General features: G+C 41.9%; 2 protein-coding genes across 2 annotated transcripts in view; one reads left to right on the forward strand and one right to left on the reverse strand.

The window, feature by feature from the left end:
* The first annotated feature begins 4,473 nt into the window (after nucleotides 1-4,473).
* LOC133442519 (uncharacterized) lies at nucleotides 4,474-15,817 on the forward strand. Its single transcript, XM_061720529.1, has 2 exons — nucleotides 4,474-5,082; nucleotides 15,776-15,817. The coding sequence occupies exons 1-2, from the start codon at nucleotides 4,474-4,476 to the stop codon at nucleotides 15,815-15,817; spliced, it is 651 nt and encodes a 216-aa protein (XP_061576513.1).
* A 730-nt stretch (nucleotides 15,818-16,547) lies between these two features.
* Nucleotides 16,548-26,357, reverse strand: part of grik4 (glutamate receptor, ionotropic, kainate 4) — a 182,189-nt gene continuing 172,379 nt past the window's right edge. The window contains exons 13-19 of the mRNA XM_061720530.1: nucleotides 25,549-25,658; nucleotides 24,445-24,618; nucleotides 23,399-23,564; nucleotides 22,659-22,884; nucleotides 20,273-20,401; nucleotides 20,053-20,171; nucleotides 16,548-17,181 (exon numbers count right to left, since the gene is read on the reverse strand). Of these exons, the coding sequence (XP_061576514.1) occupies nucleotides 16,792-17,181; nucleotides 20,053-20,171; nucleotides 20,273-20,401; nucleotides 22,659-22,884; nucleotides 23,399-23,564; nucleotides 24,445-24,618; nucleotides 25,549-25,658 (1,314 nt within the window). The 3' untranslated portion in view covers nucleotides 16,548-16,791. The remainder of the gene's footprint in view (nucleotides 17,182-20,052; nucleotides 20,172-20,272; nucleotides 20,402-22,658; nucleotides 22,885-23,398; nucleotides 23,565-24,444; nucleotides 24,619-25,548; nucleotides 25,659-26,357) is intronic.

The raw sequence follows: 26,357 nt of genomic DNA on the forward strand, positions 1-26,357 counted from the left end.
AAGGAAGAAAGGAGAAGGAAGGAAGTAGGAAAGGGAGTAAGGAAGGTAGAAAAGAAGGAAGGAAGGAAGAAGGGAGAAAAGAAGGAAGTAAGAAAGGGAGTAAGGAAGGGAGAAAAGATGGAAGGGAGGAAAGAAGGAAGTAAGGAAGAAAGGAGAAAAGAAGGAAGGAAGTAGGAAAGGGAGTAAGGAAGGGAGAAAAGATGGAAGGGAGGAAAGAAGGAAGTAAGAAAGAAAGGAGAAAAGAAGGAAGGAAGTAGGAAAGGGAGTAAGGAAGGGAGAAAAGATGGAAGGGAGGAAAGAAGGAAGTAAGGAAGAAAGGAGAAAAGAAGGAAGGAAGTAGGAAAGGGAGTAAGGAAAGGAGAAAAGATGGAAGGGAGGAAAGAAGGAAGAAAGGAGAAGGAAGGAAGTAGGAAAGGGAGTAAGGAAGGTAGAAAAGAAGGAAGGAAGGAAGAAGGGAGAAAAGAAGGAAGTAAGAAAGGGAGTAAGGAAGGGAGAAAAGATGGAAGGGAGGAAAGAAGGAAGAAAGAAGAAAAGAAGGAAGGAAGTAGGAAAGGGAGTAAGGAAGGGAGAAAAGATGGAAGGGAGGAAGGAAGGAAGTAAGGAAGAAAGGAGAAAAGAAGGAAGGAAGTAGGAAATGGAGTAAGGAAGGGAGAAAAGAAGGAAGGAGGGAAGAAAGGAGAAAAGAATGAAGGAAGGAAGTAGGAAAGGGAGTAAGGAAGGGAGAAAAGATGGAATGAAGGAAGGAAGGAAGTGAGGAAGAAAGGAGAAAAGAAGGAAGGAAGGAAGTAGGAAATGGAGTAAGGAAGGGAGAAAAGATGGAAGGGAGGAAAGAAGGAAGTAAGGAAGAAAGGAGAAGGAAGGAAGTAGGAAAGGGAGTAAGGAAGGGAGAAAAGAAGGAAGGAAGGAAGGAAGGAAGGAAGGAAGGAAGGAAGGAAGGAAGGAAGGAAGGAAGGAAGGAAGGAAGGAAGGAAGGAAGGAAGGAAGGAAGGAAGGAAGAAGGAAGGAAGGAAGGAAGAAAGGAAGTAGGAAATGGAGTAAGGAAGGGAGAAAAGAAGGAAGGAAGGAAGGAAGAAAGGAGAAAAGAATGAAGGAAGGAAGTAGGAAATGGAGTAAGGAAGGGAGAAAAGATGGAAGGGAGGAAAGAAGGAAGTAAGGAAGAAAGGAGAAGGAAGGAAGTAGGAAAGGGAGTAAGGAAGGGAGAAAAGAAGGAAGGAAGGAAGGAAGGAAGGAAGGAAGGAAGGAAGGAAGGAAGGAAGGAAGGAAGGAAGGAAGGAAGAAGGGAGAAAAGAAGGAAGGAAGGAAGGAAGTAAGAAAGGAAGTAGGAAATGGAGTAAGGAAGGGAGAAAAGAAGGAAGGAAGGAAGGAAGAAAGGAGAAAAGAATGAAGGAAGGAAGTAGGAAAGGGAGTAAGGAAGGGAGAAAATATGGAATGAAGGAAGGAAGGAAGTAAGGAAGAAAGGAGAAAAGAAGGAAGGAAGGAAGTAGGAAATGGAGTAAGGAAGGGAGAAAAGATGGAAGGAAGGAAGAAGGGAGAAAAGAAGGAAGGAAGGAAGGAAGGAAGGAAGGAAGGAAGGAAGGAAGGAAGGAAGGAAGGAAGGAAGGAAGGAAGGAAGAAAAGATGGAAGGGAGGAAAGAAGGAAGTAAGGAACAAAGAAGAAGGAAGGAAGTAGGAAAGGGAGTAAGGAAGAGAGAAAAGAAGGAAGGAAGAAGGGAGAAAAGAAGGAAGGAAGGAAGGAAGGAAGGAAGGAAGGAAGGAAGGAAGGAAGGAAGGAAGGAAGGGAGAAAAGATGGAAGGGAGGAAAGAAGGAAGTAAGGAACAAAGGAGAAAAGAAGGAAGGAAGGAAGAAAGTAGGAAAGGGAGTAAGGAAGGGAGAAAAGAAAGGAGAAAAGAAGGAAGGAAGTAGGAAAGGGAGTGAGGAAGGGAGAAAAGATGGAAGGAAGGGAGAAAAGGAAAGAAGGGAGGGAAGAAGGAAGGAATGGAGAAAAGGAAAGAAAGAATGGAGGGAAGAAGGAAGGAATGGAGAAAATAAGGAAAGAAGTATGGAAAAGCAAAGAAGGTAATAAAGGAACGAAGGACGGAACGGAGGTAGGAAGAAAAAGGAGTAAAGGAGGGTAAAAAAGGAGGAAAAGAGGAAAGGAAGAAGGAAGGAGAGAGCATGGCAGGGGGAAAGAAGGATCGAAGAATTGGGCAATTTTGACCCAAAGACAGCACAAGGGTTAAAGGGGACCTATTATGGCAACTAATACCTATTTTAAACAGGCCTTGAATGTCTTAAAAACAAGCTTTTGATTGTTTTTGCTAAATAAATTAGAAATTCAGCCTCTGAGCCATGTCTTTATCTTCCCATTCTCTAACCTCATTATCTATGCGGGATTCTGAGTGGGCGGGGCTATGATAATGAGGCACTGTGCTGATTGGCTGCCTGAATGACGCGATACACCGCTATGAAAAAATGGCAGAAGCTCTGGCCGGCGGAGTTAAGCCTGAATTATAGTTCTGCGCTACACTAACGCAGAGCACACGCCGTCACCGTGACGCCGTCGTGAACCCTTCGGACTTCTCCGTCACTCCCCCTTGAGTCACTCCACTTTATGCATTAATGGGCGTGGCCTAATATATAATGGCTCAACAGTGCCCCCTAGAAATTTTTGTGCCTAAAGCCCCACAATAAAGTTTGACGTACATGCACGAAAATCGGTACACACCTGTATCATGTTGCAACTCCAAGAAAAGTCTCTTGGCGCCATGGCCAAAACCGAACAGGAACTCGGCCATTTTGAATTGTGTAATTTTGCCGCAATTTATGCCATTTCTTCGGCCGTTTCTTCGCCCGAACCATAACGTGCACCCAGGTGTGTTATACATCAAAATGTGCGTCTCCATCCTGCGACAATGGGCATTACTTTTCTCAGTCAAAAGCGTTACTGTGGCGACTATAGACGCCAAAAAGCGCGCCCCCCCCTTCATCTGATTGGTCCATATTTGATAGTTCCTACTTTCTGCCATAACTTTTGAATGGTTTGACATAAAGAGTCGTGGGTGGTGTCATCTGACTCGGTTTTGAGTCCTTGAACATAATAGGTGCAAATTAGCCCCGCCCCTTCTTCTGATTGGTCGATATATTTGATAGTCCCTATTTTCTGCCGTAACTTTTGAATGGTTTGACATAGAGAGTCGTGGGTGGTGTCATCGGACTCGGTTTTGACTCCTTGACCTTTATTAGTGAAAATTGCACGTGCAAGGGCCCGTTCATCGCTGCTCGCAGCTTTAATTTGGTATTAGTTTTGGATTGACTGTACATCGGATTTTGGTTGATTTGTTTTATTTATTCATTCATTGATTTACTTTTTATTTTCTCCACCTCTTTTTTCTTTTTTTCGACTTTTTTTATGAAAAAAAAAATACCCGATTGATACTGTAATGATGTGAATCTTGTATAGCTGACCTTTTCTCTAATAAAAAGTTTAATAACAAAGAAAAAAGTCCATCTACATTACTCATAAAAATTCAATTACAATACATTAACATTGTATTGTCCCACATAAACACTATGTATACATAAGTGGGTATATCTCTCTTAAACTTTAACTCATTTACTATAGGAGATATTATGTAGCAGTTACTTAAATACAGTGCAGTGCATTTATATAACAAAAAAAGGTAATGTAAAGAACTTACGAAATATCGCGATATAATCTCACAAGATTTACCAAACCCGGTTGAGTACTGTCAAAGTAAACTTTGACCGTTCAACTTTCAATTATTAGCAAACCAGTGCAAGTAAACATTGTAACAGTACAATACACTGATAAGTAATGGCCTAATGTTATTTGTGGGCTGTTTCAGCATATACTGATGTAATATAAAATACAACAGTTGGTTAGAACAACCACATGAACGGCAGCCATTCACGTCCAGATCGTGTTTGGGGTAAACAGGTTTCAACTAAGGTCCACTTTACCCTTTTACAGCGCTTCACCCTTAATAGATTCAGGAAAGCACAGTTTAATGACATGATATTATGTCTTAAAGCTGGTTTCATCTTGCTGCACCCAAAATAAAACATGTTTAATATGTTGGTCAGAAAGTCAATGATGCAGTCGCAGAGGGGGGTGTTATTTCCCAGGTATCCAAGTTTAGTGATTAGTTTGGATGGAACAACCGTGTCAAATGCTGAGCTGAAGTCAAACATTCCTGCATCAGTGTTCTTGTACACAATGGAGCGCTGTTAATGGCATCCTCTGTACTGCAGGTGCACATGTTAAAGGCAAATGCTAAAATAACTCCAAGCAGCTTGACGTTACATTTGCAAATTTTATTCAGACATTGAGTGAATAGTGGCAAAAAAACACAAAAAACAGCAATGACTAAAGTGGCCTTCTATAACAAAAAATTATACGATGAGTCGGGTGGGAGGCGGAGCGACGGCCGTAGGGCTGAGCTCGCCCGAGCCCATGTTGCCCCCAGGGAAACATGGGGAGGTGTGTCGGAACAGGAGCCGATGTGTCCGGGACCACCGCCGCAACAGAGGCCGAGGCGTCCGGGACCACCGCCGCAACAGAGGCCGAGGCGTCCGGGACCACCGCCGCAACAGGGGCCGAGGCGTCCGGGACCACCGCCGCAACAGGGGCCGAGGCGTCCGGGACCACCGCCGCAACAGAGGCCGAGGCGTCCGGGACCACCGCCGCAACAGAGGCCGAGGCGTCCGGGACCACCGCCGCAACAGAGGCCGAGGCGTCCGGGACCACCGCCGCAACAGAGGCCGAGGCGTCCGGGACCACCGCCGCAACAGAGGCCGAGGCGTCCGGGTCCACCGCCGCAACAGAGGCCGAGGCGTCCGGGACCACCGCCGCAACAGAGGCCGAGGCGTCCGGGTCCACCGCCGCAACAGAGGCCGAGGCGTCCGGGTCCACCGCCGCAACAGAGGCCGAGGAGTCCGGGACCACCGCCGCAACAGAGGCCGAGGAGTCCGGGACCACCGCCGCAACAGAGGCCGAGGAGTCCGGGACCACCGCCGCAACAGAGGCCGAGGAGTCCGGGACCACTGCCGCAACAGAGGCCGAGGCGTCCGGGACCACCGCCGCAACAGGAACAGAGGCTGAGGCGTCCGGGACCACCGCCGGAAAAGGAACAGAGCCAGGCGCGCCCGGGACCACCGCCGGAGCAGGAACTGGCTGGGACTGCCGCTGCCGTCTTCTCTCCTGAAGCTGGAGACTCCTGGGCCCATCTCGAGTCAGGCGTGTTCCCCAGAAAGGGGGAAGAGGCTGGGGTGCGTCCGGGACCACCTCGGGAAAAGGAAGAGGTGCGTCCAAGACCCCCACCAGGACAGGCTGGTGCCGTCGTCGTTTCCCCTGGGGTTGAACACACCTGGGCTCCCTCGAGCCAGGCGTGCTCCCCACAAGGGTGGGGGGGGGGGGGGGGCGGGGGGGGGACCACCTCGGGAAAAGGAAGAGGAGCGCGCTGGGTCCACGACTGGTCAGATCATACTGTTACGGTGCAAGGCAAGGATCTGGCAGCAATCAATGTCAGGTTCGGAAGACAAGGATCAGGCACCGGAGAACAGGAGACAAGGCAGAGTCCAGGAACAGGCAGGGCCGGCAACGGGAGGTCAAGACAGGGAATGCTGGAGGGTCTTGCATCTAAGCATACAGTGACGATCTGGCAGTAAGAGTGCAGGAGAGAGGAGCTTTTATGCTGTCCTGATTGTTGAGGAGCTGCAGCTGGGAGAGCAGGTGAAAGGAGTGAGTGACGAGGTGGGCTTGGCTGGCAGATGGAGTGAGCAGGAGAGAGGGGACTGGAAAACCACTGAAGGCTGGAGGACCAACCATGACAACATAATTTCCCCTTCTTAGAGTCATTCTTGGTGAAGAGTCTTCTTGACTTCTTTTCTGAGGAGCTCTCAACTGAAGAAATGGTTTTAAAAGTTCTCACAAGTTTGAAGGTCCTTTTTCCCCCCTTACTTTCTGGACAAGAGATTTCAGTAGGAGGAACATCATTAGACGTGCTTGCTACTGCTGAGGCCATTTTATCTTCTGTCCTTTTTCTTTCTGAAGAAGAAATATCAGTTGTAGCAACATTATTAGATGTGCTTGCTATTGCTGAGGTTATGTCATCTTTCTTCATCTTACCTTCTGAAAAAGAGCTCCCAATAGTAGGAAAGCACTTAGAGGTACTTGCTATGGCCACTTCCATTTCATTTCCGATCCTCTTCTTCATCTTTTTCTGTGGAAATATATGCTCACTATTGGGTATGCTGTTCTCAGAAATGTCACTAAAATATCTCATTTGGCAAAGGTTTGCTTCACAAAATCGGACTCTTTTAATCTGTGTAGAAATGGTTTTGTGGATCCTGTTCTCTGCTCTCACCTCATCTGCATATTTTATTTTCCTTTCCCTTTTATTGCTGCTTGTCTTCACTGACACTTCTGAATAAGAAATCTCTATAATGGGATTACTGTTAGAGGTGCTTGCTATTGCCGAGGCCATTGCACCTTCTGTCCTTTTAATCACTAAACAAGAGATCTCAGTAGTTGGAACAGACTCAGAGACGGTTGCTGTTGACAAGTTCTTTTCCTCTTCGATCCTTATCCTCTTTCTTGGTGGGGATGAGAAATGTTGGATGCTCGAATTTAGAGCAGCAATTTCTGAGATGCTGCTCTCAGAAATTTTACTATGATGTCTTTTTCTGCAAAAGCTTCCTTCACAAGTTCTAATTATTTTTCGCGGTGGAGAAATGACCTTGCAGTATACTACGCCTATTTTCTCCATATACCGCTCGCTGGCTTCCTTGTTTAAGGTATCCCGGTAAATTCCAGTTCCTTTCCAGCAGTTTAACATCTTCTTTTTTGCGTTCCGTCTGTTCACTTGGTGAAACAGAAAAGCGTCCCGTCTTCTCTCAAAACAAATGCACGCGACGGGACAGGAGTTTTCCGGCAGTACGCGCTGGTGCTGATGGGAAACGTAGTGTTCTTTCTGGTAAAGCACTACCGCTTTTGTCCAAAAGATGCCTCCAAACTCAGAAAAGCTGAAAGTTACGTTGTGCTGCTTTAAAGGAGCCGTCTGTAAGAAATGGCCAAAACTGGTACTGAAGTCACTTTCAAAATATTGTTGAGCGGCGTGTACCCCCTCCCCCTCCTCCTCCCGACCAGAGGTTGCCAGATTGGCTGCAGAATGCAGCAGGAACGTAGGCTGCCATGGCTGCGATAATTAGAGCCGAGCTGGCAACCCGGATGCCGAAACAATACTGACTTGGTGATTGGGAGATAGGTGGAGGGTGGAGCTTCAGAAACAATACTGACTTGGTGATTGGGAGATAGGTGGAGGGTGGAGCTTCAGAAACAATACTGACTTGGTGATTGGGAAATAGGTGGAGGGTGGAGCTTCAGGCCAAAACAAAAAATGAAAACATAAACATCAGTTGAGGGCTGCAACTCCTCTTTTTAAACTGGAATATCCTGGCTTGAGTGCTGTTGTCAGTGACATAAGTATTTGAAATGAACATGATTTTTAAATGTCTGTTAACATATCGGGGTCATTTTATGATTCGTTTTATTATTGCTTTTACATACAGCTCCTTTAAAGTTCAAATAACAACCCAAAAAGAATAAAGATCAAATTTTCTATTTTCTTTGATTAATCAAAAGGGACGTAATTCCCCAATACTGGATACTTGAAAAGCACGAGTTGCACCACCAGCAACTACTTTATACATGTCGAAGCATGACAAGATAATTGAGAGTTTTTCAAATAATTTAGTCTGCATGAAAAGATTATAATGAAAAACATATATTTATGCTCATGCATCTACATGCTGGTATGATTTATCAAAGCCTCAAAGATCCAATCTGACAGAACTAGCTTTCAGATTAAATGGGGGACATCTAGCAGAAATTTTGGTGTGGAGGACAAGACTAGAGCGATCTCAGCTCCGATATGCACAAACAGGCCCATTTGCCTTGCCTTCAACAACCTGGAAAAAATATGTATCACAAGGGCATTTTTGCCAATTAAAGTTAGGGTAATCTTTTTTGGGGAGTAAGATGTTTAATTACATGCGTGATTTGTGTGTAAACTGACTGCAGGAGTAGTTTTCGCAAAGTGAGCAATGAAGTCAGGTGCTAAGCAGTTTACAAAAAGTATAGACCTCGGTCAGCGCCTGCAGACAGCGCTGAGGGGAAAGGTGGTGAGGCTGGAAAATGAGGTCAACCAGCCGAAGAAAGAAGACTTGCTATGATTAAATCTATTTTTGATATCTATAGTTAGATAATAGATATTGGAAAACCTATTAAAAGTGATGACCTGCCTGTATGTACTAATCTTGATATGTGTCAGGAGGAGCTGAGTGTAGAGAAACAAACCTCCAACACAAGCTGAATAATGTTGAAATTGACTATGAAAAGATCGTATACATGATTTACAGAACAAGCCAAACATAATCAAAGCTGACCCAAAATGATTAAAAAACAAAATAAAAAAACATCATTACTAGACCTCTGTGGATTAAATTTCTTTGTACAACATTGTCCTCAATCAATTTTCTGTTGTGACCTCATGTCATTTGGGATTTCTTCCTGCGTGTGATGTTGGATCAATCTTGTGTGAACTCAATCTGAATTTTTGTGCAGCAGATGCGATGAAGGGGGGATTAATGCTGTTAGCACACAAAGACTAATGCCTGAGTGTCAAAGAGCAGTGCACAGAGACCACGCTTACAGTATACAAACTCTATTCTCTAAAGAGCAATCTGACTTGCAAATTTAAGCTTAGTCTGACAAAATAAAATTAAATAAAAATAACAATAATTAAACAGAACATCTGGTCCTCACAATGTTTTAAAACTAAAACTTAAAGCCAGGATGAATCTGGAAACTGGCCATGAAGCTAAGTTTTATTCAACAGGCCTAAATGAGCATGGCACACGTTAAGAGTCTTTTTTTGTATTGTTTAAAAAAGACAGCAATAATGGCTTGTTTGGAAGGTTGCTTGGAAAAAGCCACCTCTTTTATGGAAGTCAGAATTAGAATCAGAATCAGAAAAAGCTTTATTGCCAGGTCAGACATAATCAGACGAGAGAACTTGACTCCGGTTTACACCGATGGCACCATTAATACGAGCGCCAAGTATGTGTCAGTACAGTTTATCTTTGCAAAATAACATCTGAATAAAACCACAGACTTCAGGAACAATCTCTTTTGTACAAATGAGACTAAAGTGGAGATGTTTGGCCAGAATGCGCAGTTACAAATTTGACAAAACGCTTATATAACACATTAGCACAAATACCCCATACCAACATCCAAGCATTGTGGCGGAGGAGTGATAATTTGGGCTTATTGTGCATTTTCAGCACACGTGCATCACTGAGTCATTGAGTCGCTATGAAGTCCTCTGAAGACGAGGCGGGGCAGACAACGAAGCAACGCTGTAAAGAAGAGTGAGTCAAAATGTGTCTTAATTGATTCCAATAACATAATAGAGCAAAACAAATACTGAATTTTATTACTGTTAAAGGTGGTTTTATCCAGCTATTGAATCTTATCTAACTATTCAATCATGGGATGGTTTTTTTTATACACATTATTCCTGCATTTTTGCTTAATTTTTGATAAATAATAGCACATTAGAGCACATATTGCTCCTTATGTTAGGTCATATTTACATCATTTTAATAATAGATAAGGACCAAGTATTTTATTTTTAAATCATAGACTTCTGTTATCTTAAATCTAAAAAGGGTATACCTTCCTTTAAGGACTGCATGGTCATTATCAATGAGTTAGTTTGCCCTTAATTACTAAGCTCCATCTATCCATCCATCTATCCATCCATCCATGGGTGTATATATGGGTGTAACTAGAGCAATATCCCAGCTGTCATTGGGCTAGAGGCGCGGCACACCCAGGAAAGGTCATCAGTCAATCACTGTGAGCAAATCATTTCAACTATTAGTGTGAATATCTTTGGGCTTAATCATAACTAAGTATCAGTTTGACTCGTTATCATGCCTTATGTTAAACAAAATCAAAACCTGTTGAGTGGCTAAGGTGTTGGAAGAAGTTTAAAACTAATAACACCCTCCCCTCCAGATATCCCAGATCATATCCCTGAAACAAATTTACCCTTGATCACAGGGGAGCCTGTTGCATTGGGAATGAATAACATTGTACAGTAGTACTGAGGTAAATGTTTTTCTTTTACATTTGATTTTAGTGTCATATTAAACCTACAATTCTTTGGTCTTGGACATAAAACAACTAAACCATTTTTTGGTTCATGAATATCTCACCCAGGTTTCTAGAGGTGCAACACTGTCAGGAACATAAAGGTTTTAGTTGACCATGATCTGGATGAGATCATCAATAATTTCCACATCCCCTTCCTGACAGGAAACATCACTGAGTTTTCTGAGACTTTACTCAATTTAGTCATCATGTAGTTTGGCATCAAAGGTGCTTTAGGACTCTTGGGCTTTGTAGTGCCCCAGGACGTCTCCAGAATATTTATATCTGCACCCTTGTTAGAAAATGAGAAACAAGATGAGGTCAGCACAGTTGTGAAAGCCCTATAAACTGAAAGGTGTATGCTGTAGTAGATGTAGCAAGGAGAGTTTGGGTTTTTTTGTGGGTGACACACACATGTTTACTATTTATAATATTTGTGATAGCAGCATTATTCCATGTTAAATTAATTAATTGTACATAAAAAGGGCAAAAAACACTTGAATGATGCAAATGAAAAAATTTCTATTGAGATGTAATGTCTCACCATTGGCCTTTAGAGTGGCTCAGCACAGTCATGCTAATTTTTTAGGGCTCAGATCTTCAAAGGTAAGTGGTCGAGCCTAGAACTGAGTTAGAGGGCTCAGTGTGTTGTTTTACAGATAGGGTTTTAATATATAATTATCATCATTTATCTGTTCCGCAGCACGATACAGAATTTAATTAACATCAACTCACTCCTGAAACTCATCAGAGATAAAGGTCTTTAAGAAGGGAGGGATATCACATCAGACAACTGGGTGGTTTGATGAGAAAATATCACCTTGCATGTTAATTTTACAGTTGTTTTCTGCAGAAAACGCTGGGCAGCTTGACCTCATATGTGGCTGTGGTTTGAGAAGGATGGGAGGAGAGCAGAACTTCTCAGAAATATGATAAGAATCTGCTCTCCAAATTTGGCCTGAATGCACATGACATTTAAAAGTGAAAGTCCTCTGAAATTACAGCACTATTTTTTTTCTTTAGATCTTAATAGGACTAAAACATGCTGCAGCAGGTTGAAATGCATAATTAAGTTTGCCAAGCATAATGATGGATAGTCTTCCTTTTTTTTTTCTTCTCAAATTTTGCATTCATTCAGTGGCATATGGTTTGTAATGCAGTGAGACGTCCACTAGATGTAGCAATGCTTGTGGTTGGGGAGATGGAGGACACATATGTGCTACTTAAGAGAATTATGTGTGTTTTGAAATTGTATTAAAAAAAAACAATCAACAAATGCATTCTTTTTTCATACAAAATGATCTTTAATGGAATAAAACTGTGTGGTTACTATTTTGGTGATGTATAAAAATGATGACACTTGGTAGGAGAATGCTGCGCAAAATTACCTCCACACAAAATGGAACCGACCACAAAGTAAAGTAAAAAGCAATCTTAAAGATGTATTTAATATGAGATATACTAAAGATAATGAGAAAAGAAAAGGGTAATAACAGTTAATGGTGCAGGAAATATGATTTAGCTGCTCAGCATCAATAAAACCACTTCCCCTGCAGAAAGAAAAATAAACAGATTTTGCTTCCAAGGCTGCCATCTGTGCATCTTTTTCATGGCCCTAGTGCCATGTTTTTTGGCCCCGTGTCTGTGGGGTAATAAATCATTTGCTCAGGGATTAAGATAATTCTGCGCTCTTACGACCAATTAAACCATTAACTCAAGAGGCCTTTATCTGAAAACCAATATTTTCTCCTGAAAACCACAAGGAGCTGTTGTCCTCGGCGGGTATGTGTTTAGAGTTTAATAGGGCTGACTGCAGCCACCTGAGTAATTAAAACGAGATAAGCACGATGCACCTATTAATGAGGGAACATAAAATGATTTACTTACAGTCAGTCTTATATAATGGTCCCTCAACAGAAAAGTTAAGGGATCATAAGCCCCACAGTGGCAACAGAAGAAAGAACAAGACAGCCTTTTTAAGTGCTCAAATAAAAGTACGGTACTACTTCAAGAACAGAATTAATATAAATGCACCAAAATCAAAGGAATAATTTAGCATCTTCATGTTAAAGATAATGAAGAATCTTAGATTTAAAGTCTGGTGGAGTCAACATGGAAATTAACCAATGTTTTAACAACTTTAATACACATTTTCACTGCTATACTTAAAAGACAGGTGACATGGCCTGCACTACCAATTTCTATATTAAAAGCTAGCCGTGTTTGCTGTTCCTGTGGATACTGTGTGGATACTGGTTGATTCAGTCCCTCCGAGTGTTCCTTTACTCTCTGCTGCATCTGTCCTGCTGTTGAAAAATAATAAAAAGAGATTAAACTAGATGCCCACACTATGATTTCCCATGGAGATAAGTGCATGAAAGAGAAACAATACAAACAGTCGCACTTTATCCCACACACCCATCCATCCACACACACACACACACACACACAATGCAGTAATCAATGCTTCATCTTCTGCGTCTCAATCAATCAAGATAATAATTACAAATGAGGGAATGACACGCAAAGTAAATGAAGCTCCATTTTTATTTCTCTGAAAGACAAGCAATGTCAAGATGTTTTGGTCAATATGTTCAACAAGCATCAGTGAACAGAAGGCTGCGTTGACAGCCTTGACAGCATCTCACCTCACGGAGAATTCTTACACTCTGAAAACCCCTTTTTATTCTCAGCACTCAAAAAAACAAGCAGTGTAGTTTGCAAATAAAAAAGAAAAGTCTCCCTTAAATTGTGCACCAGTACAGCTATGAATTTGGTAGTCACCCATAATCATGTTCTAATCCTTCGATCCGGAAAATGATATTAACCTTGGGAATTTTGCTGCCAGAATCATGGAAGCAATGTTTACACAAAGGAATGCAACTGGCAGTGCAGATATGATGAATAGATTGCAAAATGAATGGCAAATAGAAAGTAATTGAATGAATGCATGTTTTAAATACAGAACAACAGCATTTAAAATAAAGCTTTCATGTCTTAGGCATGGGATGTGTGCCATTACTGTCGTACTTAGTATACTCGAGTACAAATCCTAAAACCTTGCACAATAACTATCGACTACAGGGTAACAGGTATTATATGTGCTACAACTGGTAAGCCTGAGGAGTGAACGTAGCTTTTCACACACCTCTGCAGGCACTCAGTGCTTATCATGGGCTCCATAAATCCAACAGCTGTAGCTAGGCAGTGGTGAGTAGAGATGCACTTAATTTATGGACCTGGAGCACCGGAGGCAGAAAGAAGAAGCACAAGCACAATGACAAGAAGTCGACACAGCAAAGACGTACAGTCTGTGCGTCATATTTCAAAAGTCATGCTGGTATGGGTACATGTCATGGATATGCAATGTCAGATGAACGCACCGGAAAAAACTTATCATCTCTAAATGCTGCAGAGGAAATACTCGGAGGCAGGCTCGCAGAGAGCAGACGTGCGGTGTGAATTAAACCGTAAATCAGATGCAGAGTGTTCACTCACCTTCCTGAGAGACTGGAATATTCACTGGAAATCACAGTGATAGATGGATGAGAGTGGATGCTTATATAGCACATGCGTGAGTTGTTAAACTCATTAGCCTCTGTAAGCGAGGGAGTCCCACCAACACAAACTCTGCTGTTCCAGGACTTCACAGGACTGCAGAGGCTAATTCAGCTTTGAGGGGAGTAATGAGAGGTAGATGCTTCACAGCCTTCTGGTTCACTCAACACTTCTCACGTTTACCCAGCCAGCAGCCCATACATCCTCATACTGCTTCTCTGCATGCCTATAAGTTAACAACAAAGTGGGCACACCGGTCGAATTACAAAACAATTAAGAAAACTAAACCAAACGCTACTAAGGATGGCAGATCTACACTGATGGGCGGTTAAATACGTCACCACAAAGAAGACACAAAATCAAAACCCTACGAGAATACAGGCCATTTTTAAGATGTATGTTTAGAATGGAAGAGAATAAAATAAAATCAAGGATATGAACACGGCGGCCAATCCCCACAGTTGTCTCGGCGGTTTCCCAGAGAAGGTCGCCCAGTGTCTCAGTGGAATTTGTTTTAATTCCTGCTCTCCTGCTTTCCATGCCTTCAAGGTAATTGGCAATCTCACTCCAACTACGCTTGATTTAGTGTTGCTGTAAATGCTTTTCAGCGTTTGCTTAGGGAGCAGTGAGGGCTTTCAAACGCTCACATTTACTAAATGGATAGAAACTTCTGCTAAAAAACAGTATCAAGTTTTTTTTTTTTTTTTTCCTTTTTTGGTTTAGTCACACAAAAAATATAGAACGTTTACATTAAAGGTCTCTGAAGACTTCCTCTGCTCAAAAATTGTGAAAATGTCCATAATGTCTGTTTAAATGTTAATATTTAAGCATATTAACATCACATACATCAGATGAGTGTTGGTAACACTTTGGACCATTTCTGGGAACCCCGTTGAACATAATTTATTTACACGCCATCTGTGGGCCAACAGCAGCGATGGCATGCCCGACAAACAAAAAACAACCCAAAAAACATCATGTTATGTCACTGTGACTATTTATACAATAAAAACTAAAATAAAAAATGATTATTTAACAGCAATGTGTCTGATCAACATTAGATATTGTCACTTTATGATTTTACAAGAACAGAAACGTACTGAAACATTAAATAAAGGATTTTCTGCTAAAAAGCATACAGCATGTTTAATTGAAGAAGACAGAGAGTATGTGTTGAGAAATAAAATCCCAAGAGATGCGACAGTCAACGTTGAAGCTTTGTAGAGGTGGTGGCCGACCTCTGAGGGTTGGGTACTGGCACAACTTGACGGTCTGATTCAAAATGATGGACACACCAGAGATAAGCACGAGGCGATGCAGACAAGTGGCTGAGCTGATTCCTACTGCACAGCAGTCAGGTTATCGTATCGCAGCACCCTCCGAGCGGTCCGAGCAGCGAGTGAGTCATGCGTCTATGCAGTCAAGTAACCGGATGTTAAAGATCCTGCTGCTGGTGCTTTGTTATAAAGGCAACTATTCTTCCAATAAATACAACCAAGCAGAATCAGCAATAAGTTTCAAACAGAGATTGAAAAAAACTAAATAAATAAAAAAATCCAGTAGTCAGTGAAATGTTTCATTTCTTCAATTAATAAGTTTTTATCTTCAAACGCTGTGGAGAGAATAACATGACGGAGTTAATAATTGTTTAGTTTTTCCTGCATCATTGAAACTTCCTAAGAATTAATTATCATTCTTAGTATATGAACACTCCAGCTTTGGTTTGTGTTTTCAGCTGAAATAAAAGTATAAAAATATCACAGCATATCTAAACAGATCTGAGCAGAAATATTCCTGTCTGGAGCGTGTAAAACAGCGCATTCAATAAAAGCTTAACTGTGATGACATTTGAAAGAACTCAAGTCAACTACTGGTATGAAAACTCCTTTTCTTTACCAGGGACTTTATTTTGTTGGTTGTTTATCATATTTGTTGGGTTTGATTCATAAATAGGCAAATCTGAATAATGCCTGAGCCTGTGGTCTCACATCTCTTAGTGTTTCCTGCGCACGAGGCCGTATATGCGTCTGTACGTGTGAGATCCTACGGAGGGTTGCTGATAAGATGGAGAGGGTGTCAGATGTGGGACACTCATGGAGGAGAAGAAATTCGAGACACAGAGGGAGGAAATAAACTGATGTGATGATTTGTGTGTGTGTGCGTTTTGAGTGGGTGTGTGTGGCGCCATCGGGTTTTAAAGCAGGCATTCTTTCAATTCGGGTCACAACTCACCCACAAATTCAGCGATTCATCACTCGAGCAGCACTTGCCAACACCTCTGGACATGCAGCGCTGTCTTTCAGAGATACCAACAGTTAAAACATTTTTAATAGAATCTCGTTACTATAAAAGAAGTCCGTGTGTTTGTGTGTTTGTTTTCGAGGTTGGGATGAGTTTGTCGTCTTCTCAAGGCTGTGGCGCTTTCTTCAGCCGCTATAGGTACAGTAATACTTATGGTTTTTGGCACTTTCAAAATGAAAGGATTTGAAGGATGACCTTGTTTTAGTTCATCTTTGCAGTTCTCTAGAGGCATTTCATGTTCGTACAATAAAATGTCAGATTAAAAAAAATGGTTCAAAGTTTCTTTTTTGTCACTGAAACAATAGAATAACAATATTCAGTACTTATAATCCAACAGAGGAATAATTTAAAAAGGAAAAAAAAAATAGAGAACCAGCACAATGATAAATGACTGAAAATACTGCATAGTACAAATGCCCCATAGCTGTTTTTTTGTCCATCCTGTTTTGTAGAGTACAAACGGCCAACAGGGACAGAGCGCGAGGGACAGAATCCTCAGTTTATCTTGTACAGGAAAAAATTCAGCCAAGGAGATCCCAAAAACTGACCGTAGGCTGTAGCCTTTGGGGTAAAACCAAGCCCATAGCATTGTCCCGCCCTTCAAGAAAGAACAAGCTCCAAATAGCTGAAACAAAATACTGTATGATCTCTGATCCCTGGAAACAAGGGAGGTGGCTGCTGGAAAACACAGTCCTCCTGGACTTCCCGACCGCTATTCAGGTTCACTGCTATTTGTGGTCTTGTCCCACTCTATGCTTTCCTCACTGTGCGTGGGAGACGGCAGCGCCCCAGTGGCCCCGGCAGGACGCATCCTAAGTCCCTGGAAACGTCGGCACTCGGGACAAATCCGGATGTGGGTGCACCCTCTCGCGACCAGGGCGGCCTCCTGTGACAATCTGTGGGAGAGGGGCTCAGGAAGTCCGGTGCCCCCGCAAAGTTTGCCATTACTGAGGCTGACGGCAGCGGCTCGTGCCCGGCGCTCCTCCAGGGGCAAAGGCCGCGGCCGCAGTATGGACGCCGCTCGCCGGCGCCTCACCTGAAGGCTTTCGCGACACAGAACAATGCCTTGCAGCTCTCGTAGCATCTCCTCACAAACTGACTGCTGCAATCATTCACAGAGGAAGTAAAAGAGAGGGAACACGGGGATTAGAGAGGGAAGAGAAAGGGAGACAGGCCAGACAACTCACTGACTGACTGACTGATCAGGATCATGATAGACGTAACACTCGCAAAACAGATACATTTCAGGGTTACGTTTATGATGATGAAATAGCGGGACTATAGAGAAAAATAGCAACACATATAGTAGATAAGGAAGACGTATTCTCTCTTACACACATGCAGCACAAGTATTTCATCTCCATGGATGATGATTAAGTGCACCACTGGGTTTATAAAGTACATAAAGTCAAGATACTGATGCTTAAGTGCAGGACCGGAGAAGTTAATTATCCACCTCCACATGCTGCCCATGGCAACTAAACAGATTCAAGCAGCTATAAATCTGTAAATACTCAGACGCAAATATGCATACAATTTAATTTGTTATAATAGATAGAGTGAAACATTTGCTCAGAAAGATATGGGATAAATCTTCTGCCAGTAGGGAATGAATTTGAATTATTTATATCTGAAAGTGAATCATTCGATTTTAACCTGAATGGATTGATTTGAATAATCTCTTTTAAAATCTGAATGGACTAATTTGAAATTGAATCTATTGGTTTGAATGTGCATCACAATAAAATCAAAACTGTATTTCATCTATAGAAAAGTCCAGCCTCCTAATCCATTCTCACTTCTCAGTTTCACTTCTCTTCATTCAAATTCAGTCTTTCTATTCAATATTTTGTGCCACACATCCGGGCCTTCGCGTCAGGTAAAGCTAGTCAAACGCAGATGGAAAGAAGTCCATTTTACGACAGTAACGCGTTTTACATTGTCTATACCTGGCATAAACACCTGGAGGAGTGATGTCGAGCAACAGCCCAATGCTCATGCTTGTAAATAAATAAATAAAACATATCCCAACATGTATGACAGGAAGAGTAATGCATGTATTAAAAATATGTTTGCCAAGGCAGCTACTTGTGTGTCGCCTTTCGAGGCTCTCAGGAAACGACGTGCGTGATATTGCAGCATAAATAGTCTGTGGACTTCAGCAGCAGCGTCTGACAGCTCGTATTTCATCCCATACGTGTAATTTTTGAAAATACGCCGTGCCCAGTGGTGTACTGGCCAGCTGGCAGACTCCTGGTTCAATTCCCATTGTCTATCAGTCGTCCAGATTATTCTCAAAACTTAGGAAAAGGGTTCAGGTTTACTGAATACTCTTATTTGCACAGAGAAGCATGTATGAGCCCACGTTCATTCATATGTTGTGATTGATCAGTGATATCTTGTTTTAAAACTTTTTGTTTTCGCAAGAAGAAAAGGAGTCTAGTTTCCCATTTTCTAAGATTTGAGAATTACCATAATGCGAACAACTGGTAGACAATGGGAATGGAACTAGGAGTCTTCTTACTGGAGGCTAACGGTGCTAACCAGCAACTCCAAGGTACAGGTACACATTTAATTCCTTCCTGCTTTTATTTTACTGACACCACAGTTGTTGATAATGAAGTTACTGAATGTTGCCGATGACAAAACCTGTACATAATCCGGTCTGCCATCTGACTGTTGTAGTATCATCAGTAGGAGACAACTGTCAACCGTAGCGATTTTGGTGACGCTACAGTTGGTGATAGTGAAGTTATTGAATATTTTTATTTGGGTATCACAATTTGTAGATGGTCCCTAAAAAAGCATCATACAGCCAGGTACATATTGACATCAACGTTTTTTGTTCAGTTTAAGTTCTTGTTTTGATGACAATTGGCTTGTACTGTATCTAGTTGTCTGTGTCTCAGTGGTTGGACAGAGGCAACATTAATGCATTTACATTTCTTTATTTATGAGTTATTGACCGCAGAAGTGGGAATATGCGAATATCTGTCTTTCTTCAATCAAATTGAATGATTCACATTCAGATATAAATAATTCAAATTCACTTCTTACTGGCACACGATTTATCCCATAGAAAGAATTAAAAAAAATAATCACAAGTTGGATTTTGACTTTCACATTCTGAATGTTTATTGACTTAGAATCAGTGTGGATGCCAGTCAAGTATCTTTTAAAAGGCATGACATCAGAAATATAACCATATCAGTGCATGCACACTGACCTGTCAACCTTTGATAACTATTTCATCTTGGATTGACAGTGTCAGTCCAAGCAGCCCAACAGGAGCCTTAACTAACAGTGAACTGTTCGGTTTAAGATGCTTCAAACTGAGGGATGTTTCCTCAAAATGCTCCCTGGCTTTAACTCTAGAGGCTGTTACTCTGAGATGTATAAAATAACATATTGTTCATGCAGTTCATATTATAATCAAAAAGCATTTGGAACATCTTTTATCTCTAAACTAATTAAGCTACAACTTTTTTTTTTATTCTCAAAGCACATCTGGTTTAATTGACAGTCCATTGTCACCTCAAAGTTCTGCTTGACTGCTACAAATGGACAATTACAGTCCAACATTCACTCTCTGTGTGTAAAAATGACTCCAGGCCTCTTTCAGTTTTACTTTGAAAAAAAAATTAAATATCAATCCAGGCTTCTTACTTCTTTTTTTCTCAAATAAAGAGCTGTCTGGATTAAGGCTCAGTTAAACCAACCACATGAGCAAAGTCCCGTTGGGAGCACCCTGCATTTAACATCACATTATAGTATTTACATCATGTGCAGATTATGTGTCATATATATGGATGTAGAGAGGCTGCGTCAAGTGGAACTCAGAGGTCGATGATGGTTATTACATTTTCTGTCAAAGCTGTTTAGTCTGGGAAAACTTCACTGCTCCCCAAGAGCGAGGGTACCAGGGAGGGGAAAGAGAGACAAAGCAGATGCATGTTAGACAGCCCTCTCTCACCTCATTTCCTGGTGCCTGTTTTAACATCCAGACAAACTCCAGCACAGCCATGAAAATAGCCACCAGCAGGCCACACACCAGCACCACGAAGATGCCACCAATGTTCTCCATACCCAGGCCTGCAGAGGTAGCAGGATAGTTTAGGTGAGGTAGAGAGAAATGGACTAACAATGTTTGATTATAACGAGAGGTGAAAAAAAAGAAAGAAAGTAAAGAAAACCTTTGGCACGGTGGTCCTCCTCTTTTGGACACTTGCCACCATCCCACCACTTCCTCTTGAGGATCTCCAGACGATTATCCTCCTGCAGTTTGAGAATAGCGAGGTCAAACTCATCACGGTACACGGAACCTGGAGGGAAGAGAAGGGCAAAGCTCACACCACTGCACAATGAAGCTTACATTGGTGCTCGATGGTCTGTGAAGCATTCAGAGTCTTTCACTTAGGCAGCTCATTTCAACATGAAATTCTGATGTTATGAGTGAATAGAAAGAAACAGATGTATTAGCGGCAGCTCTGATTTGTTGTAAGGTCTAGTCTGTACGATGCAGTGACACCTAGTGGCATCAACTGCAAACAGCCACAAAAAATTGCAAAAAGTCTGCTCTTGTTTGGTTTATCCTTTCTCGGAGTAGTAATGGAGCTTACCCTAAAAGTTACAAACTGAAATACAAAGATGGAATAATGAAAGGATATTTGGGGAATTTTATAAATGAGGTAACAATATTGTTCAGCATGAAAAAATATTACAAAAGCATCTCTCAAGAGGCTGGAGTTTGTTGGTTGACAATATCAACCAACAAAGATCCCTCCTGAAGCAAGTGTGTGTTGTGAGGTAACAAAGGAACCCGAGGACAACCTCTAAACAACTTACAAGCCTGGCTCCCTTGGGCTGAACTTACTAAATGGTGCTGGGCTGCTTTCCAAAAAAATGTTCAGTAAATATCACATCGACAGACCGCGAAGCTGTTAAAAAAATGTGTTGTGGGCACATGAAATAAAAAAAAAAAAGAACACCTGGTTTGAAGGAGAAGTGGTTAGTTTGGAAATAGAAAAATATGCATTTCTGCATTAGACTTATATCCTTGCGTACGTACGTAGTGAACGTAGTGTCATGATTTGGGCTTGTTTTTAAAGCACAATTCCTCTTGCTGATGCAGTATCCCTGTGTCACACCCTCATCAACTCTCTTCTCTAATTGTGTATGATTGCAAGAGCAGTTCCTGTTGTGCACGGACCGAGCGGCAGCTGCGGGCCATTATTCTCTCTCTCTCCATAAATATCTCACTGCTGCCTCCCCACACTGCCAGACCATAAACTGCTGAACACAGTTAGTCATAGCCAAGTCACGTCATTGTGTTTTTCTTGATAGTTCATGCAATTACGTACCTTGCCTTTCCTGTGTTGACAGACTCGCTGATATCTGAGCATGCCATAAGGCTGTGTCTGCTCCTTCTGGGAGGATCAGGACCATGTTAATCCAAACTCAATCCTATCATTACCTACCTGCACTCATTTTATAGCATAGTGTACATAAATCTTCAAAAACATAAATAAAAACAAAACACTAAAAAGGCCTGGGTCTGATTGTGGGTTTTAACTCCATCAGTGACACAATCTGAGCCTAGAAAATCCACAGAGCAGTGACTTTTTAGATATACCAGCAAATTCTGAAGAGGGTGTCAGGGAATGTGTTTGTGTTTGTTTGTTTGTGTTTGTTGTATTTGTGTTTGTTTGTTATTTCAAAGAGGCTTTGAGAATGCAAGGTGATGTACAAAAGACTGGTTAAAGAAGACTAAATATAATGCTGTCTATAGGGGGATTCTTAAGACTTCCTAAGCTTTGAAATAGCTCCTGCAACTTGAGACAAAAATATCTGCACCTTTCATCTTTTTTACTTTACAGGGCGTTCTCATGTCTTTTTCCAGTGATAAATGAAGAATTATGTCAGTAACTACAGAAGAAGGTTTTATATCCAAGATTAAAAGGCTTACAGTAATTTTGCAGTGTTGTACAGGTCCCATCACAGCATGCAGGAGCGGGATTTATATCTTTAAACATCAAAAGATTCGGAATTAATCTTTTTTACTTTGAGGTGGATTTTGTTTTTTTTCCCTTATGGACTTTGACTCAACCTGAGATGATAGTGTAAGTAAAGCTTGTGTTTATGCCCAGGGAGCAGCAAGGGAGTCAAACAAAAACATTTAAACATTTAACCGGAACAATTTTCAAATTCTCCCTATCTTCCATTACAGTGAAGAAAAAGCTTTTATTAAAGTGTAACTGCAAGCCTCTTTAGTTAATCATTTTTTGCAATATTCTTCGCGATGATAAACGATAGTTTAGCTATGCTGAAGCCACACTTTTCAATTTAACTCTAAAATGTGATGATTAGTGTTGATTATCCAGCTAATGCTGTTGCTTTTGTTTCTTCTTCCTCAGCTTTCCTGTGAATTATGTCAGTCATCTCAGTGAAATCATCAGCGCCGCCCTCAGTAGCCTTCCTCTTTTACACTTTGAACAATTCTTCCAGTGAACTGTCCTTAATTGTGTATCCAGCACGTCTCCACGCTGTTTCACTTGAGTTTCCCTCTCTTCCCTCACTCACCCACTGGCATGCCGATGCCATAGCCCTTGGTGTCCAGAAGTCCTCCGATCTGAGTCAGGTTGCAGTTTCTCTGACGGTAATACTCATTCATGGTGCTCTCCAACAAGTAGGCGTAGTTAGAGTTGAGAACACGGGCGATGCCCTCCTCTGTGCTCTTGACAAACACGCTGGGTTGCTTTGAGTGCATGAAGTTCCACATTCGCTGGTAGGTCTGGTAGCGAGAGTTCTGCACAGCAGCAGGAATTGAGACACAACCGAGAGAAACAGTTAGGTCATGGATAAGAAAATGTTTATTAGAGATATATTTCCTACTTTTACTGTTGCAGAGATGTCTTTCTTTCTTTATTTGCCCGTCTTACGCTTTTTCCAGTAGATATTGAAGCCCCAAGAAGTACGAAGCTAATGTTTCCGTTCTATTCCCCCAGTATCATCCCTCATTGTCCCCCTCCTCAAAAAGCTCTCTCCCTCTTTTTCTCCCTGTCTTTTGCTGTCTCTTTCTGAGGTCAAATTTCTAGAAGATGAAAGAGAATAATGTGGGAGGTGGACAAGGCGCCATCCCCTTGAGGAGAAAGATATTTAATGGCTGTGCGGACAACAGGCAGGAAAAATATAAAACCTTGTGGTTAGAGGAGGAAGACAGGAAGGTGACGACAAGGATCACATCTCTGATGTCCCACTCATCACAAGAGTGTCTCGTGTGAGTCGGCGCTGACATGTATTTTGCATGATGAAGGGCTCACCTGAAAGAAGGTCATTGTGGATCCACCGTGCATTGTGCCGTACTCTATTGATGTCTGATCCGCCAGATCGTCTACTGACTCTATCGGCATCTCCATCCTCTGTACTGTTAAGAAGGCAGCCAGGTTGGCGGTGTACGAAGAGATGATGATTAATGTAAAGGCCCACCTGTGTAGGAAGGCAGATTTAAGGAACATACGTCTTCATCTATAAGCATATGTATATGCATAAGCTGCTGCATGAAGATAGATTATCCCAGAGAAATTGTAGGAGGATAAAAATGAATGCACACCTGCGAGGAGACACGATGGAATTTTCAGTGGTTGATGTGGTGGAGGAATGGGTGGGTGTTCATGGAGAAAGGCGACAATGCTTATTTTTTTTGTGATGATGATGTTTCAGCTGCAAAGGCAGACGGACGAAATGTATGTCATGTATGAACATGCACCACTGCCACCACCCTCCCACCAGGGTAAAAAGTGACCATTTGAAGTTTCTGACAATCAGATACTTGCAATCTCAGCATTTCCAAAAATATAAAAAAAAATAGTCTTTGGCCACCTGTAATATGATTCACAAGCTGTGGCAATAACTGATTAAGACATTGAACGCTCAGGCAACATGAAACATTCAACACATAGATGGTTGGACTCTGTGACCTTTAGATTTGGATTTAAAAGTCCTGTTTGAACATTGGTATCATAGTTTAATGACTTCTGCTTGCTTAGGTTTAAGCTTTAAAACTACTAAATGTCAATTTGAATATAAAGCTTTACACTTTACTGATGGTTGTTCTGGCAGGTCATCTGCATGTTACTCTTAGGTATAAAATTAATCTCCTTTTGGTTCAGAAATGCTGAGATTAGGCAAATCCACAATTTGTAGAAATGTACAATGCAAAGAGTTCATCACTAACTGAGTTGCAAGATCATGTCAAGATGAAATATATTCCATGATCACGCAATGTGCACAAAAGTCACACATGATACAACTGAAGGTGCATTGACGTTTGTAGTTGTGCATGCTGAAAGCTGTGTTTAACACTAACCACACTCCGCTGACGCAGCGTGTGGACAAAGCTCTGGGGGCGATGGTGGAGCCTTGCTGCATGAAGCCTCCAACAGGGAACCAGAAACTGTTACCAAGCGAGTACTGGTTGATCAGCAGGTGACAGCGTCCCTTTAGACACGGGTGGGGATTGTACCACTCGTAAGGTGTTAGTCTGAGTAGAAGGAGACAATAGAGGTTATATATACAGTGAGTGACAGAGGCACTATAGAGTGAAAACCCAGAAGACGAAAAAAGAAATGAAGGCGGAAGGAGGACTGAATGACAAGAGCAAAGTGACTGTAATTATCAACTTTGCGCAAAGTCACCTTGGCTCTGCAGAGTGAGAACCAACCTCTCTTTCACTCCCCATGTGGTGCCTTCTTCCGTTGTGAGGACAAGGGCAGCGTATTTCCCATGTTTAAATGCATTAAATTAAAGTAAAAGCCCGGTTATGTGCTGGTTTGAGCCAACGATTCATTTGTCATTGTTTTAAAAGATGGGTATACTTTCCTTTAAATGCAACAAAATTGCTAAGAAAGTTAGAAAGAGCAAAGTGAGGCTTGCTGGGACATATACATCTAAATGATTTCCCAGTATGATCACATAGGGTATATTTGAAAGTAACAGAAAAAACAAGTGCATAAATCCCTTTCTGAACACTTACAGTGATTAAAATTGCATCGCTCAACTTTTACAGGTGTTGTTCAAATTACATGCCTCAGGCCACTCGTAGAACTCTCTTAAGAGGCGTAATACGACTCCTGAGCTGGGAACTTGATTTAATTCTGCAAGCTGTTATGCAGGATAAATGGTTCTTTTTTGTCACTCAGTGTTCCCACTGTAATGATGAATTTCAGCAGCAATTGTGCCATTACGCCGACTGACCAGCAGGTGGCAGTGTGTCGCTAGAGACCCACGGTTGGTGGGCCAACGTCCCTTCCTTTGTGATATGGAAGATCAAACAGAATCCGAGGAGAAGCAAGAGAACTGACACCTGTTTGCTGCTCCACGTGTCACCCAAACTAACCTTTTTGTGTTTTTACTCACTGTTGTTTTCTCACCCCACCCCCCCTTCTTGTATCGTAGCGACTGAGCTCTTTACCTGGCCACAAGAAAGAGGACGCAGCTGACAGCCAAGTAGGCCAATAGCATGAAGAGCCAGACACCAGGGGAAAAGGGATCCAGGAATGAGAAGTAGCCTGGCCTACGTCCCTGAAACATAACACACACATAAAAGACAGAGCTGAAATCGTTCCCACGTGCTCAGAACAGGTGACCGCTTCATTTCATGTTCAAACAGCACAAACCAGTCTGACACAAGCTTTTGATCGAGGAGGGTCAACGAGTTAAAAGCTTATGCGCGAGTGTGCCAATGAACTAATTAACCTGAAAAAAAAGTTTCAAGCAGCATCTCCCACCCATACAGTGAAAGATGAGATTAAATGGAAAAAAGAACCACTGAATGTTGATTCCTGTGTGCTCAAGGCCAATTTGGTCTGTGCAAACGAACATTCAGTGGCGCCTGTTTAATTTGGAGAAGATGAAAAAAGGTGACTGTGACAGTAAATAAGTGGATTTCGATGCGATAAGGATAGATTTCTCTGTCCTGAACTGATAGCACTATAATTATGTGAATCTCATTTGCATGTAAACATTCAGATCAACACTGTATGAAAGCGCAAACTCAGTCTCCCATGAATTGTCAACAGAGTGGCACTGAGCTGTATGCTGATACACCACCAAAGATAAGAGGCTTTAATTTTCAGATTCTGGCACTGGAAATACAGGAAATACAGATATTAACTGACAAGTATTTTCTGTTAATCTTTCTGGTGCAAACCATGCTTTTTTATGCACAATACGCCATCTACTCATGAAGCATAAGAAGAGGTCATAATTATTAAAAGAAAT

The sequence above is a fragment of the Cololabis saira genome, chromosome 4 (genome assembly GCF_033807715.1).
Source record: "Cololabis saira isolate AMF1-May2022 chromosome 4, fColSai1.1, whole genome shotgun sequence".
NCBI classification, from domain to species: domain Eukaryota; kingdom Metazoa; phylum Chordata; class Actinopteri; order Beloniformes; family Belonidae; genus Cololabis; species Cololabis saira.

Bases quoted from the DNA above. Each gene is read 5' to 3' on its own strand.
- LOC133442519 (XM_061720529.1), top strand. From the start codon at position 4,474: ATGGGGAGGTGTGTCGGAACAGGAGCCGATGTGTCCGGGACCACCGCC. The intron at 5,083-15,775 runs GCAACAGGAACA...CACATCTCTTAG, and splicing joins AGGCGTCCGGGACCACCGCC to TGTTTCCTGCGCACGAGGCC.